The sequence below is a fragment of the Pecten maximus genome, chromosome 1 (assembly GCF_902652985.1).
Source record: "Pecten maximus chromosome 1, xPecMax1.1, whole genome shotgun sequence".
NCBI classification, from domain to species: Eukaryota; Metazoa; Mollusca; class Bivalvia; order Pectinida; family Pectinidae; genus Pecten; species Pecten maximus.
The window spans coordinates 5,208,609-5,226,619 of NC_047015.1; the positions used below are offsets into that span (position 1 = coordinate 5,208,609).

Genomic DNA, 18,011 nt, shown 5'->3' on the forward strand with positions numbered 1-18,011 from the left:
ACGACAGCTGATGTGACATCCTGAGCGCACACAACATTATACGGTTAATTTTCATGGCAAGATTCACAATTACAGCAATTTTCAACAAGTTATAATCTAAATCTTTTCCCTCAAATTCTGGGTAATAAATACAAGCAAATTTAGTCTTGATAGCAAAAATTTATTTCACAAAATTAAAGAAATTTTTATATTGTGAGTTTTTACATGTTTTCAAAATATAAAAGCTACAGTCTTACGCAGACAAAATCCATCTGGATTAGCGTAGAATCCATTCGGACATTCAGAAAGGCACTGTGTGCGATGTAATACAAATCCCGCAAAACAACTGGTGCAGGATCCTCCGTCGCCTGAGCATGTCTTACAAGTTGGGGGACACTCTGCCATGACAAGGAAACCACATCACTACACAATGGTCAATAAACACCGAGACAGAGACAAATGGTGAACGTATAGAGATAGTTTGTGGTAGAAATCACTTTTATTACTAAAGAAGTAGGTTTTTAATAACATTATCTGGATAAGTCAAACTTACTGGTCAGTACATTTGACAACTAAAAAGAGTTAAAAAAATTTAAACCAACATTGAATGTTAATATTTCTTGTCTTTATAATGCTCATGCTTTGGTAAATGATGCAATCACAATCTTGTCGAATGTGCTCACATGACAGCTACGTGCCTGAAAGGGCCAATCCTCAAGACTTTATAGGTATCGTATACTGACACGCAAAAGAAACACAACCTCCAATTTTCAAAATATATTGTTATTATCTCATTGTAATGTATTATTTGATTTATTGAACCAAATAAAGAAACACATATATTTGATAACACCGTGAATTTACTGGTAACCATCAACACTTTGCCAAGAAATATCAAGACTGAATGAAAAGAAGGTAGCCATTGAAATTTAATTGCACTATGAATTGACACCGTGTGCATGAGTGCTGATCCTACCTAGACACTCCTTGTTTCTGAGGTAGTAGTTTGATTGGCATGCGTCCACACATTGTCCTTCCTGGAGCACCTGTCCTGGACTTGAACATGATTGACAATCCTGGCTCCATGGCCCCACACAAAAGCTACAGCTTCTGTGACATGCTACCAAGGAAAGTCAAACACCTAAAACTTACTGGTGTACATGTATACAAATTTGGTGTACAATTTATAAAACAAATATATACATAATATCTATAAGACTGGTTTTCTATATGATTAACAATGCTACCTGATCAGTCTAAACTCAGGTTGTCTATCTACATATACTGTTGTGGGATCGCACAAAAAACCAAAAACATCATACGCATATCATGCACAATTCTGAGATACACAATTGTATTACACATCTACGCCGTTTCGTAAGATTGGACGATGAATATTGCGAAAAGACAAATATATAGAATATGAGTTGTATCAAGGAGGTGTATAGTTCAAATATGAGAAACACTTTGTTCATCGTGTTTATAAACATAAAAAGAAATATTAACATGACAACTGAAATTCCATATTATAATACTGTAAACGTACATATTTTAGCGGTAATTTTATTTTAGCGCTTTTCGCGCTGGAAGCCTTGCGCTAAATTATGATTGCGCTAATTACTTTTTGTACGTTCCATTTCTATAGAAAGTTCTGTGGATGCGCTAATTCATCATTGCGCTAACTGGCTAAAATCTGCAAATGCGCTAAAATTTGATTGCGCTAAAATAAGTACGTTTACAGTAATCGCTAATGTTTCAAGCCTTGCGGCTCTCTTCAGGCGTTTGCATTCATGCCCTAGTTATAATGTTACATAGTTTACCATACTACACCGCTCCACATTTTAGTGTGTGTTTAGTGACGGATTGAAAAGTTTTATGAACAGTTCTTCTGTACTAATTCTATTTGGTGTAGTTAGTTCTGACATTTTATAAAAACGGGCCTATCCAGAGATGTCATTTACCACACTTGTTAAAATGTTCACTAATGGGACATTTCTTGTTTCTGGTGAGTAAATCTTCTGTCTGTGGACTCGAACTCTTTCAGACAGGCACAAGCATTTCCCGTTTGTCCAATGTAGTTTTCGAGACAGGTTGGACAGGTTATACAGTAGATAGGGTTCCTACTTTTACAACTGAAGTCACTGTTTGGCTCTATAACTTTTACTGGTTTGAGTGGTAAGAATGACTCTCTTTTATGTGTTGGCTTGTCCCGCATCTGAAATCTCCTTACTTCGAAACCATATAGTTGTGTAGGTCATTGACATGACTATAATATGGAATTTCAGTGAAGGATATTACAGAAACTATGTATATAACATCATTATATCAAAACCTTTCCGAACATTTTAACATTAATTGTAATCAATTCCTAAATTTATATCAACCAAGATAGCAATCGCACACACTTTGTTGTGATCCCCGTACTTATTCACCTGCAGGATACAACCTCACATTTATTCATGCAGACTTTGTGCACACATCACACATCGTCCAATGTTGTGCGATCCCACAACTGTATAAAAACGTTTGGCTACTTACCAATACACTGGCCACCTTCCTGGAAGTAGTTTCTGTCACACCTAGGTACACACTGACCATTCCTCCATAGAAGTCCTGGCTTACATTTAACACAATGGTGTTGTGTTCCATCTATACAGGTCTGACACGTCTCGTGGCAGGCTAACATACAAACGTTATATAAATAGACCAACAAATTATCAAGTCAGAAGTTCTAAATCAGCTTCTATGAAAACCTAAATCTCATCATTTTATGAAATTAATTTTTCCACAAAGAACATCAATGGAATTTCATAAATGTAGGTATTTGTGGATTCTGGTCCCATGATAAAAATATGAACCAATGCACTTCAAATCAGTTTATAACATATTTACAACATATGTATTTCATTCAGGCCCCTAACCCTGTATTTCATTCAGGCCCCTAACACTGTACATGTATTTCATTCAAGCCCCTAACCCTGTATTTCATTCAGGCCGCTACAGAACCATTGTACTTTCTTCAGGCCCCTAACCCTGAATTTCCTTCAGTCCCTTAACCGTGTATTTCCTTCAGGCCCTAATCATGTATTTTCTTCGTGCAGCCCCGTACCCTGTCATTACTTACAAGTCCCTGATCATGTATTTCCTTAAAGTCTCCAACCCTGTATTTCCTTCAGGCCCTAGACATGTATTTCCATCAGGCCCCAGTCCCTTACCATCGTATTTCCATCAGGCCCCTAACCATGTACCCCCTTCAGGTCCCTAACCATGTACTGTACCTAGCTCCCTCAGGCCCCAGCCCCTTAATTACCATCATATTTCCATCAGGCCCCTAACCTTGTACGTCCTTCAGGCCCCTTACCATCGTATTTTCCATCAGGCCCCTAACCATGTACCCCCTTCAGATCCCTAACCTTGTACCCCCTTCAGGCCCCTATAACCTTGTACCCCCTTCAGGCCCCTATAACCATGTACCCCCTTCAGGTCCCTAACCTTGTACCTAGCTCCCTCAGGCCCCTGACCTCTGTATCTGTTTCAAAGTTATACTCACCTTGACATTGGTTGTTCCGAGTAGCAAACTTCCCCTCTGAACAACCAGAAACACATGTACCATCCTGAACCATCATACTGGTCACATGGCACTTGGTGCACTGCTGGGGGTCATCTGGGGAACATGTCAGACACATGTCTGAACAGGGCACTGAAATAATTCAAATAACCCTGAATGTATAGAGGGAAGATATATCTAACAAATACCAGGTCATTTTCTACATTACCCTTATAATCTGATGTCAAAACAGAGTCACAATTCCAGAGATAAGTCGGAGGGGAGATTCAGTGAGATATAGACATCAATCTAATAAAAGTTTTGAATGAGTTGACATAATTCAATATATTAAAACTGATCACAGTTAGGTTACCTCCCTTTACACAGGTGTAAACTTTATTGTCTACCATCACATACTTGGTTGACACTGTCCACAGCATTCTCCTAGCTGAAGGACAGACACACTTCCCTGCGGACAAACAGGACAGGAGTTCTGGTAACACACCGTTTCCCCATCCTTACAGTTACACACTGAACAGGGGTCAGGATGCCATGTCTCTCCATCCTAAGGACAAACAGACAGACATGATATATACACCATTAAAACAGCCTACATTATAAATATACCATTAAAACAGTCTACATCATTATGTAGCGGGACTGGACTGGGTCGATCATCGGTGACCAGGTAGCTCAATTGGTAGAGCATCCGGCTAAAGTTCGGAGGTCCCGGGTACGAACCCCGGTCTGGACGCTACATTTTCTCCTCTCCTGTTACAAAATTGGCGCCCATTTAAATAGTCTACATTATACCATTAAAACAGTCTACATTATATATGCACCATTGTAATATGGCCGGAGTGTTTCCCTAATTTTCATTGGCCAATTTCCTGTTCTCCTCACAAGGACCTGTTCATGCTAACAAGAGATCCCAGAGGGATCTTGGCGCCCACCATTGAACGATCTTTATAGGTTCCATGTCAGATTGATCTTTTCTCTATTTTTCCCTTCCTTTTACTAATCTGTGTAAATTGAGAAACATCCCTCTAGTACTGTTCAAACAAGGGGAAGCTATATATGAAATTTGAGAAAGATCCCTTCAGTACTTTCTGAGAAATAGCGATAACAATCTTCAATTATCAAAATCCAAGATGGCTGCCTGTTGGCCATGTTGTTTTCCAATTGGTCTCAAAATGCAATATGCATAACTAGGCACCAAGGGGAACCTACATATGAAATTTGAGAAAGATCCCTTCAGTACTTTCTGAGAAATAGCGATAACAAACTTCAATTATCAAAATCCAAGATGGCTGCCTGTCGGCCATGTTGTTTTCCGATTGGTCTCAAAATGCAATATGCATAACTAGGCACCAAGGGGAACCTACATATGAAATTTGAGAAAGATCCCTTCAGTACTTTCTGAGGATTAGCGATAACAAGAATTGTTTACGGACGGACCACGGACCACAGATGCAGGGCGATTTGAATAGCCCACCATCTGATGATGGTGGGCTAAAAATAGCTCAGAAAATTCTCCAAGCATTGCCGGCCTGTTAGTGTTATTTATAGCACGAACATGTGGGCAATCGTGTTATTTTTGTTGTATGGTCGCCTTCTAGCTTCCGGCTAGGGGGAATTTCCCTTTAGCTCAGTTGGTAGAGCGGCGGACCAGTAAGCCGAGGGTCACGGATTCGATCCCGGCTGGCTGCACACTACTACTCCTTGAACTTTTACATTGGTGCCGCAGACCACTCCAAGTAAAAGCAAGAGGCTTCCTTGGAGAGAGAACCTGGGTTGGTGTGTTCGGGGGCGAACACGTTTGAAGGAGGGAGTAGTGTAGCAGGCCGGGTTTTAATTGTAGATACTGTACATAATTGTATGGTCGCCTTCTAGCTTCCGGCTAGGGGGAATTTCCCTTTAGCTCAGTCGGTAGAGCGGCGGACAAGTAAGCCGAGAGTCGCGGGTTCGATCCCAGCTGGCTGCACACTACTACTCCTTGAACTTTTACATTTTGAACAACAGCCAATCAGAATTCTGCATACAAATGATTGTTCGCCATCACTTTGTTTACAATATGGCAGACGAGATACCCCAACAACGTTTGGCTGCAATAAACGAAGATGAATTACGAGGTATTTTGAAAAAAAAAAGACTTGTTGAACACCCCCAAAAGTACTTCAGGTACAACAAAACTATTCCGGCCATATTTAAGTGCCAAAGGTTAGTCTGAATGCCGACTTTGAAAATCCTTTTCACACTTGATATAAAACTTTGTTCTTTGTAAAATGTTTGAGGAAGATGTAACAAACTACATAGTTGCTACTGTACAGAAGATTTGTTTTGCCCTGGTAGGGTGGCGTTGTTATTTCAAAGAACGGTTGAATATAAATATACATCACTCTAATTGTTGTAACAGCACACACACTCAGAGAAGGTGGCCTTAGCTACCTTGAAGGTATCCCCGGCGAAGTCACAGTTAGGAGGCTCTATACACTCAGGACAACACTTTCCTACGGATTGTACCAATACCTGGTCCTGTGGAGGCAAACATAACAGTGTATATAATACTCCACCTAACGACAGTGTATAATACTCAACATAACGACAGTGTATATAATACTCAACCTAACGACAGTGTATACTCAACCTAACGACAGTGTATACTCTACCTAACGACAGTGTATACTCTACCTAACGACAGTGTATACTCTACCTAACGACAGTGTATACTCAACCTAACGACAGTGTATACTCGACCTAACGACAGTGTATATAATACTCAACCTAACGACAGTGTATAATACTCAACGTAACGACAGTGTATAATACTCAACCTAACGACAGTGTATAATACTCAACCTAACGACAGTGTATATAATACTCAACATAACGACAGTGTATAATACTCGACCTAACGGCAGTGTATAATACTCAATGTAACGACAGTGTATATAATACTCAACCTAACGACAGTGTATATTACTCAACATAAAGACAGTGTATATAATACTCAACGTAACGACAGTGTATATAATACTCAACGTAACGACATTGTATACTCTACCTAACGACAGTGTATAATACTCAACGTAACGACAGTGTATACTCAACATAACGACAGTGTATATAATACTCAACGTAACGACAGTGTATAATACTCAACCTAACGACAGTGTATACTCTACCTAACGACAGTGTATATAATACTCAACGTAACGACAGTGTATACTCAACCTAACGACAGTGTATATAATACTCAACGTAACGACAGTGTATACTCAACATAACGACAGTGTATATAATACTCAACCTAACGACAGTGTATACTCAACCTAACGACAGTGTATATAATACTCAACGTAACGACAGTGTATACTCTACCTAACGACAGTGTATAATACTCAACGTAACGACAGTGTATACTCAACCTAACGACAGTGTATATAATACCCAACCTAACGACAGTGTATATAATACTCAACCTAACGACAGTGTATAATACTCAACATAACGACAGTGTATAATACTCAACATAACGACAGTGTATATAATACTCAACCTAACGACAGTGTATACTCAACCTAACGACAGTGTATACTCTACCTAACGACAGTGTATACTCTACCTAACGATAGTGTATACTCGACCTAACGACAGTGTATATAATACTCAACCTAACGACAGTGTATAATACTCAACGTAACGACAGTGTATAATACTCAACCTAACGACAGTGTATAATACTCAACCTAACGACAGTGTATATAATACTCAACATAACGACAGTGTATAATACTCGACCTAACGGCAGTGTATAATACTCAATGTACACAGTGTATATAACAACAGGGTATACTCAACCTAACGACAGTGTATACTCTACCTAATGACAGTGTATACTCAACCTAACGACAGTGTATACTCAACATAAAGACAGTGTATACTCGACGTAACGACAGTGTATACTCTACCTAATGACAGTGTATACTCTACCTAATGACAGTGTAAACACGGCCTAACGCCAGTGTATACTCAACCTAACGACAGTGTATACTCTACCTAACGACAGTGTATACTCAACCTAACGACAGTGTATACTCAACCTAACGACAGTGTATACTCAACCTAACGACAGTGTATACTCAACCTAACGACAGTGTATATAATACTCAACCTAACGACAGTGTATACTCAACCTAACGACAGTGTATACTCTACCTAACGACAGTGTATACTCTACCTAACGACAGTGTATACACGAACTAACGACAGTGTATACTCAACCTAACGACAGTGTATACTCTACCTAATGACAGTGTATACTCAACCTAACGACAGTGTATACTCAACCTAACGACAGTGTATACTCAACCTAACGACAATGTATACTCAACCTAACGACAGTGTATACTCTACCTAATGACAGTGTATACTCTACCTAACGACAGTGTATACTCAACCTAACAACAGTGTATACTCTACCTAACGACAGTGTATACTCTACCTAATGACAGTGTATACTCTACTTAACGACAGTGTATACTCTACTTAACGACAGTGTATACTCAACCTAACGACAGTGTATACTCTACCTAATGACAGTCTATACTCTACTTAACGACAGTGTATACTCTACTTAACGACAGTGTATACTCAACCTAACGACAGTGTATACTCAACATAACGACAGTGTATACTCTACCTAACGACAGTGTATACACGAACTAACGACAGTGTATACTCTACTTAACGACAGTGTATACACGAACTAATGACAGTGTATACTCTACTTAACGACAGTGTATACTCAACCTAACGACAGTGTATACTCAACATAACGACAGTGTATACTCTACCTAACGACAGTGTATACACGAACTAACGACAGTGTATACTCAACCTAACGACAGTGTATACTCTACCTAATGACAGTGTATACTCGACCTAAAAACCGTTATACTCTACCTAACAACAGTGTATACTCTACCTAACGACAGTGTATACTCTACCTAACGACAGTGTATACTCGACGTAACGACAGTGTATTCTCAACCCAATGACAGTATATACTCTACCTAACGACAGTGTATACTCACCTAAAAGAAAATGTAACTAACTCTACCTAACGACAGTGTATAAATCAACCTAACACAGTGTAAAAAAATCAACCTAACGAGTGTATACTCTACCGAAAGACAGTGTTAAAATCAACCCAACGACAGTGTATTATCACCTAACGCATGTATACTCAACCTAACGACAGTTATTACTCGACCTAACGACAGTTATAATACTCAACCTAACGGACAGGGTATATATACTCGACTAACGGACAGTGTAATACTCTAACGTACGACGTGTAGACTCTACCTACGACAGTGTATATAATACTCCAACAGTAACTGACAGCTGTATACCTGCTACCTAACGACCAGTGTATAATACTCAACCGTAATGACAGTGAGTATACTCGAACCGTAACGACAGTGTATGATACTCACCCTATGACCGTGTAGTATACTCACCTAACGACAGTGTATACTTCGACCTAATGCCAGTGTATACTCACCTAACGACAGGTATACTCAACCTAAGCCAGTGTATACTCAACCTAACGACAGTGTATACTCAACCTAACGACAGTGTATAATCAACCTAACGACAGTGTATACTCGACCTAACGACAGTGTATACTCGACATAACGACAGTGTATACTCGACATAACGACAGTGTATACTCAACCTAACCACAGTGTATACTCAACCTAACCACAGTGTATACTTGACCTAACGACAGTGTATACTCGACATAACGACAGTGTATATTCAACCTAACGACGGTGTATACTCGACCTAACGGCAGTGTATACTCGACCTAACGACAGTGTATTCTCAACCTAACGACAGTGTATACTCAACCTAACGACAGTGTATACTCAACCTAACGACAGTGTATACTCTACCTAACGACAGTGTATACTCTACCTAACGACAGTGTATACTCAACCTAACAACAGTGTATACTCAACCTAACAACAGTGTATACTCTACCTAACAACAGTGTATACTCAACCTAATGACAGTGTATACTCTACCTAATGACAGTGTCTACTCAACCTAACGACAGTGTATACTCTACCTAACAACAGTGTATACTCTACCTAACGACAGTGTATACTCTACCTAACGACAGTGTATACTCGACGTAACGACAGTGTATTCTCAACCCAATGACAGTATATACTCTACCTAACGACAGTGTATACTCGACCTAATGAAAGTGTATACTCTACCTAACGACAGTGTATACTCAACCTAACGACAGTGTATACTCAACCTAACGACAGTGTATACTCTACCGAACGACAGTGTATACTCAACCTAACGACAGTGTATACTCAACCTAACGACAGTGTATACTCAACCTAACGACAGTGTATACTCGACCTAACGACAGTGTATACTCGACCTAACGACAGTGTATACTCGACATAATGACAGTGTATACTCGACATAACGACAGTGTATACTCAACCTAACCACAGTGTATACTCAACCTAACGACAGTGTATACTTGACCTAACGACAGTGTATACTCGACATAACGACAGTGTATACTCAACCTAACGACAGTGTATAATACTCAACGTAACGACAGTGTATATAATACTCAACGTAACAACAGTGTATATAATACTCAACGTAACGACAGTGTATAATACTCAACCTAACGACAGTGTATACTCTACCTAACAACAGTGTATACTCAACCTAACAACAGTGTATACTCGACCTAACGACAGTGTATACTCGACCTAACGTCAGTGTATAATACTCAACCTAACAACAGTGTATAATACTCAACGTAACGACAGTGTATAATACTCAACCTAACGACAGTGTATAATACTCAACGTAACGACAGTGTATATAATACTCAACCTAACGACAGTGTATAATACTCAACATAACGACAGTGTATACTCGACGTAACGGCAGTGTATAATACTCAACGTAACGACAGTGTATACTCTACCTAACGACAGTGTATATAATACTCAACGTAACGACAGTGTATACTCTACCTAACGACAGTGTATAATACTCAACGTAACGACAGTGTATACTCGACGTAACGACAGTGTATTCTCAACCTAATGACAGTGTATACTCTACCTAACGACAGTGTATACTCGACCTAATGACAGTGTATACTCTACCTAACGACAGTGTATACTCAACCTAACGACAGTGTATACTCAACCTAACGACAGTGTATACTCTACCAAACGACAGTGTATACTCAACCTAACGACAGTGTATACTCAACCTAACGACAGTGTATACTCAACCTAACGACAGTGTATACTCGACCTAACGACAGTGTATACTCGACATAACGACAGTGTATACTCAACCTAACCACAGTGTATACTCAACCTAACGACAGTGTATACTTGACCTAACGACAGTGTATACTCGACATAACGACAGTGTATACTCAACCTAACGACAGTGTATAATACTCAACGTAACGACAGTGTATATAATACTCAACGTAACAACAGTGTATATAATACTCAACCTAATGACAGTGTATACTCTACCTAACGACAGTGTATACTCGACATAACGACAGTGTATACTCGACATAACGACAGTGTATACTCAACCTAACGACAGTGTATACTCGACATAACGACAGTGTATACTCAACCTAACGACAGTGTATACTCAACCTAACGACGGTGTATACTCGACCTAACGGCAGTGTATACTCGACCTAACGACAGTGTATTCTCAACCTAACGACAGTGTATACTCAACCTAACGACAGTGTATACTCAACCTAACGACAGTGTATTCTCAACCTAACGACAGTGTATACTCTACCTAACGACAGTGTATACTCAACCTAACGACAGTGTATACTCGACGTAACGACAGTGTATACTCTACCTAACGACAGTGTATACTCTACCTAACGGCAGTGTATTCTCAACCTAACGACAGTGTATACTCGACCTAACGGCAGTGTATACTCTACCTAACGACAGTGTATACTCGACCTAACGACAGTGTATACTCAACCTAACGACAGTGTATACTCTACCTAACGACAGTGTATACTCTACCTAACGACAGTGTATACTCAACCTAACAACAGTGTATACTCAACCTAACAACAGTGTATACTCTACCTAACAACAGTGTATACTCAACCTAATGACAGTGTATACTCTACCTAATGACAGTGTCTACTCAACCTAACGACAGTGTATACTCTACCTAACAACAGTGTATACTCAACATAATGACAGTGTATACTCTACCTAATGACAGTGTATACTCAACCTAATGACAGTGTATACTCAACCTAACGACAGTGTATAATACTCAACCTAACGACAGTGTATATAATACTCTACCTAACGACAGTGTATACTCGACCTAACGACAGTGTATACACAACCTAACGACAGTGTATACTCAACCTAACGACAGTGTATACTCAACCTAACGACAGTGTATACTCAACCTAACGACAGTTTATACTCAACCTAACGACAGTGTATACTCAACCTAACGACAGTGTATACTCAACCTAACGACAGTGTATACTCAACCTAACGACAGTGTATACTCGACCTAACGACAGTGTATACTCGACCTAACGACAGTGTATACTCAACCTAACGACAGTGTATACTCGACCTAACGACAGTGTATACTCAACCTAACGACAGTGTATACTCTACCTAACAACAGTGTATACTCGACCTAACGACAGTGTATACTCGACCTAATGACAGTGTATACTCAACCTAATGACAGTGTATACTCAACCTAACGCCAGTGTATACTCAACCTAATGACAGTGTATACTCAACCTAATGACAGTTTATACTCAACCTAACGACAGTGTATAATACTCAACCTAACAACAGTGTATATAATACTCTACCTAACGACAGTGTATAATACTCAACCTAACGACAGTGTATAATACTCAACGTAACGACAGTGTATATAATACTCAACATAACGACAGTGTAAACTCGACCTAACGACAGTGTATACTCGACCTAACGCCAGTGTATACTCAACCTAATGACAGTGTATAATCTACCTAACGACAGTGTATACTCAACATAAAGACAGTGTATACTCGACGTAACGACAGTGTATACTCTACCTAATGACAGTGTATACTCTACCTAATGACAGTGTAAACACGGCCTAACGCCAGTGTATACTCTACCTAATGACAGTGTAAACACGGCCTAACGCCAGTGTATACTCTACCTAATGACAGTGTATACTCTACTTAACGACAGTGTATACTCAACCTAACGACAGTGTATACTCTACCTAACGACAGTGTATACTCGACGTAACGACAGTGTATACTCTACCTAACGACAGTGTATACTCTACCTAACGACAGTGTATACTCAACCTAACGCCAGTGTATACTCAACCTAATGACAGTGTATACTCTACCTAATGACAGTGTATACTCGACCTAATGACAGTGTATACTCGACCTAATGACAGTGTATACTCTACCGAACGACAGTGTATACTCTACCTAATGACAGTGTATACTCGACCTAATGACAGTGTATACTGGACGTAACTACAGTGTATACTCAACCTAACAACGGTGTATACTCAACCTAACGACAGTTTATACTCTACCTAACAACAGTGTATACTCTACCTAACGACAGTGTATACTCAACCTAACGCGAGTGTATACTCAACCTAACGACAGTGTATACTTGGCCTATTCTTACCTGTGTACACCTGAGATGCTCACAGACTGCAGTATGACACTGGACTTGTCCATTCTGACACATACAAAACTCACAACTGGACACATTCCATATATCACCATGGTAACGGATGGGTTGCTCACCCACACAAGCATCTGTTGATTGAAAAGGAAACACCCATTTACACATGAAATACAAAAATCTTAAAAAAGAAGGATGAGTGTTGGGAGGGGAAGTGTGAGGGAGAAGGAGGAGTGATGGGAATGGAAATGTGCAGGAGAGGGAGGAGTGTTGTGAGGGGGAGTGTGAGGGAGAGGGAGGAGTGTTGTAAGGGGAAGTGTACAGGAGAGGGTGGAGTGTTGGGAGGGGGGAGTGTGAGGGAGAGGGAGGAATGTTGTGAGGGGAAGTGTGCAGGAGAGATAGAGTGTTGGGAGGGGAAGTGTGCAGGAGAGGGAGAAGTGTTGTGAGGGGGAGTGTGAGGGAGAAGGAGGAGTGTTGGGAAAGGAAGTGTGCAGGAGAGGGAGGAGTGTTGTGAGGGGGGTGTGAGGGAGAGGGAGGAGTGTTGTGAGGGGAAGTGTACAGGAGAGGGAGGAGTGTTGGGAGGGGAAGTGTGAGGGAGAAGGAGGAGTGTTGGGAAAGGAAGTGTGCAGGAGAGGGAGGAGTGTTGGGAGGGGGGAGTGTGAGGGAGAGGGAGGAGTATTGGGAGGGGAAGTGTACAGGAAAGGGAGGAGTGTTGGGAGGGGAAGTGTGCAGGAGAGGGAGGAGTGTTGGGAGGTGAAGTGTGCAGGAGAGGGAGGAGTGTTGGGAGGGGAAGTGTGCAGGAGAGGGAGGAGTGTTGTGAGGGGAAGTGTGCAGGAGAGGGAGGAGTGTTGGGAGGGGAAGTGTGAGGGAGAGGGAGGAGTGTTGTGAGGGGAAGTGTGCAGGAGAGGGAGGAGTATTGGGAGGGGAAGTGTGCAGGAGAGGGAGGAGTGTTGGGAGGGGAAGTGTGCAGGAGAGGGAGGAGTGTTGGAAAGGGAAATGTGCAGGAGAGGGAGGAGTATTGGGAGGGGAAGTGTGCAGGATAGGGATAGTGTTGGGAGGGGAAGTGTGCAGGAGAGAGAAGAGTGTTGGGAGGGGAAGTGTGCAGGAGAGGGAGGAGTATTGGGAGGGGAAGTGTGCAGGAGAGGGAGGAGTGTTGGGAGGGGAAGTGTGCAGGAGAGGGAGGAGTGTTGGGAGGGGAAGTGTGCAGGAGAGGGAGGAGTGTTGGGAGGGGAAGTGTGCAGGAGAGGGAGGAGTGTTGGGAGGGGAAGTGTGCAGGAGAGTGAGGAGTGTTGGGAGGGGAAGTGTGAGGGAGAGGGAGGAGTATTGGGAGGGGAAGTGTGCAGGAGAGGGATAGTGTTGGGAGGGGAAGTGTGCAGGAGAGGAAGGAGTATTGGGAGGGGAAGTGTGCAGGAGAGGGAGGAGTGTTGGGAGAGGAAGTGTGCAGGAGAGGGAGGAGTTTTGGGAGGGGAAGTGTGCAGGAGAGGGAGGAGTATTGGGAGTGGAAGTGTGCAGGAGAGAGAAGAGTGTTTGGAGGGGAAGTGTGCAGGAGAGGGGGGAGTATTGGGAGGGGAAGTGTGCAGGAGAGGGAGGAGTATTGGGAGGGGAAGTGTGCAGGAGAGGGAGAGTGTTGGGAGGGGAAGTGTGCAGGAGAGGGAGGAGTGTGAGGGTGTTGTTATTTTTCTGGTTGGTCCAAAATCCAAGATGGCCACCATGGCCAGTAGTGCCACTATACCTGCTACTGAGTATGTATGCTACAATAGTACAAGGGTCTTTAATGTCACATGACCCTTAAGGTCATGGGCTTCTTGTTTAATCTTATCCTGGGTAATAAATACTTTTACTGCTTATTAGCTCCCCCTGGCAGACATTTCCTGTGGGCGAAATAACTTTTCCTTGGAAGACATTTCTCTTGGATAAAATAACTTTACCTTTGGTGGATCTTTAAACAGACACTTACATTCGTCAAGGTAGACAATTACTCTCATGTTGGATAACACTTACCCTTGTCTAGGTAGACACTTACCCTTGTCTAGGTAGACACTTACTCTTGTCTAGGTAGACACTTACCCTTGTCTAGGTAGACACTTACCCTTGTCTAGGTAGACACTTACTGTTGTCTAGGTAGACACTCACCCTTGTCTAGGGAGACACTTACCCTTGTATAGGTAGATACTTACTCTTGTCTAGGTAGACACTTACCCTTGTCTAGGTAGACACTTACCCTTGTCTAGGTAGACACTTATCCTTGTATAGGTAGACACTTACTTTCTCTAGGTAGACACTTATCCTTGTATAGGTAGACACGTACCCTTGTTTAGGTAGACACTTACTGTTGTATAGGTAGACACTTACCCTTGTCTAGGTAGACACTTACTGTTGTCTAGGTAGACACTTACTGTTGTCTAGGTAGACACTTACCCTTGTCTAGGTAGACACTTACTGTTGTCTAGGTAGACACTTGCTGTTGTCTAGGTAGACACTTACTGTTGTCTAGGTAGAAACTTACTGTTGTCTAGGTAGACACTTACCCTTGTCTAGGTAGACACTTACTGTTGTCTAGGTAGACACTTGCTGTTGTCTAGGTAGAAACTTACTGTTGTCTAGGTAGACACTTACTGTTGTATAGGTAGACACTTACTGTTGTATAGGTAGACACTTACCCTTGTCTAGGTAGACACTTACTGTTGTCTAGGTAGACACTTACTGTTGTCTAGGTAGACACTTGCTGTTGTCTAGGTAGACACTTACTGTTGTCTAGGTAGAAACTTACTGTTGTCTAGGTAGACACTTACCCTTGTCTAGGTAGACACTTACTGTTGTCTAGGTAGACACTTGCTGTTGTCTAGGTAGAAACTTACTGTTGTCTAGGTAGACACTTACTGTTGTATAGGTAGACACTTACTGTTGTATAGGTAGACACTTACCCTTGTCTAGGTAGACACTTACTGTTGTCTAGGTAGACACTTACTGTTGTCTAGGTAGACACTTACCCTTGTCTAGGTAGACACTTACTGTTGTCTAGGTAGACACTTGCTGTTGTCTAGGTAGACACTTACTGTTGTCTAGGTAGAAACTTACTGTTGTCTAGGTAGACACTTACCCTTGTCTAGGTAGACACTAACCCTTGTCTAGGTAGACACTTGCTGTTGTCTAGGTAGACACTTACTGTTGTCTAGGTAGAAACTTACTGTTGTCTAGGTAGACACTTACCCTTGTTTAGGTAGACACTAACCCTTGTCTAGGTAGACACTTACCCTTGTCTAGATAGATACTTACCCTTGTCTAGGTAGACACTTACTCTTGTCTAGGTAGACACTTACCCTTGTCTAGGTAGACACTTACCCTTGTCTAGGTAGATACTTACTCTTGTCTAGGTAGACACTTACTCTTGTCTAGGTAGACACTTACTGTTGTCTAGGTAGACACTTACTGTTGTCTAGGTAGACACTTACTCTTGTCTAGGTAGACACTTACTCTTGTCTAGGTAGACACTTACCCTTGTCTAGATAGATACTTACCCTTGTCTAGGTAGACACTTACCCTTGTATAGGTAGACACTTACCCTTGTCTAGGTAGACACTTACTCTTGTCTAGGTAGACACTTACTGTTGTCTAGGTAGACACTTACCCTTGTATAGGTAGACACTTACCCTTGTATAGGTAGACACTTACCCTTGTATAGGTAGACACTTACTCTTGTCTAGGTAGACACTTACCCTTGTCTAGGTAGACACTTACCCTTGTCTAGGTAGACACTTACCCTTGTCTAGGTAGACACTTACCCTTGTCTAGGTAGACACTTACTCTTGTCTAGGTAGACACTTACTGTTGTCTAGTAGACACTTACTGTTGTCTAGGTAGACACTTACCCTTGTCTAGGTAGACACTTACTCTTGTCTAGGTAGACACTTACCCTTGTCTAGGTAGACACTTACCCTTGTCTAGGTAGACACTTACCCTTGTCTAGGTAGACACTTACCCTTGTCTAGGTAGACACTTACCCTTGTCTAGGTAGACACTTACCCTTGTATAGGTAGACACTTACTCTTGTCTAGGTAGACACTTACCTGTGTCTAGGTAGACACTTACCTGTTGTCTAGGTAGACACTTACCCTTGTCTAGGTAGACACTTACCTTGTCTAGGTAGACACTTACCTGTGTCTAGGTAGACACTTACTCTTGTCTAGGTAGACACTTACCTGTGTCTAGGTAGACACTTACCCTTGTCTAGGTAGACACTTAACCCTTGTCTAGGTAGACACTTACCTTGTCTAGGTAGACACTTACCTTGTCTAGGTAGACACTTACTCTTGTCTAGGTAGACACTTACTCCTTGTCTAGGTAGACACTTACCCTTGTCTAGGTAGACACTTACCCTTGTCTAGGTAGACACTTACCCTTGTCTAGGTAGACACTTACTCTTGTATAGGTAGACACATACCCTTGTCTAGGTAGACACTTACTGTTGTATAGGTAGATACTTACTGTTGTCTAGTAGACACTTACTGTTGTATAGGTAGACACTTACCCTTGTCTAGGTAGACACTTACCCTTGTCTAGGTAGACACTTACTCTTGTCTAGGTAGACACTTACCCTTGTCTAGGTAGACACTTACCCTTGTCTAGGTAGACACTTACCCTTGTCTAGGTAGACACTTACCCTTGTCTAGGTAGACACTTACCCT

General features: G+C 41.5%; 1 protein-coding gene and 1 non-coding gene across 2 annotated transcripts; one reads left to right on the plus strand and one right to left on the minus strand.

Annotated features, from left to right (window-relative positions):
* Positions 1–210: 210 nt before the first annotated feature.
* LOC117340147 (extracellular matrix protein FRAS1-like) lies at positions 211–15,311 on the minus strand. Its single transcript, XM_033901917.1, has 8 exons — positions 15,284–15,311; positions 13,327–13,460; positions 5,975–6,061; positions 3,944–4,091; positions 3,530–3,679; positions 2,518–2,658; positions 956–1,099; positions 211–377 (listed from the first exon to the last, which is right to left on the minus strand). The coding sequence occupies exons 1-8, from the start codon at positions 15,309–15,311 to the stop codon at positions 211–213; spliced, it is 999 nt and encodes a 332-aa protein (XP_033757808.1).
* Trnaf-aaa lies at positions 4,209–4,280 on the plus strand. Its single transcript has one exon. It is a non-coding gene; the product is annotated as a tRNA-Phe (tRNA).
* Positions 15,312–18,011: the final 2,700 nt, after the last annotated feature.

What these genes read in the sequence shown, in the direction of transcription:
- LOC117340147 (XM_033901917.1), bottom strand. Translation starts at nt 15,311, where the DNA reads ATGAGAGTAATTGTCTACCTTGACGAAT. An exon ending in TCGCCGGGGATACCTTCAAG is followed by an intron (nt 4,092 to 5,974) that starts GTAGCTAAGGCC and finishes GTTTGTCCTTAG; the next exon opens with GATGGAGAGACATGGCATCC. An exon ending in CTGTGGACAGTGTCAACCAA is followed by an intron (nt 3,680 to 3,943) that starts GTATGTGATGGT and finishes GAATTATTTCAG; the next exon opens with TGCCCTGTTCAGACATGTGT.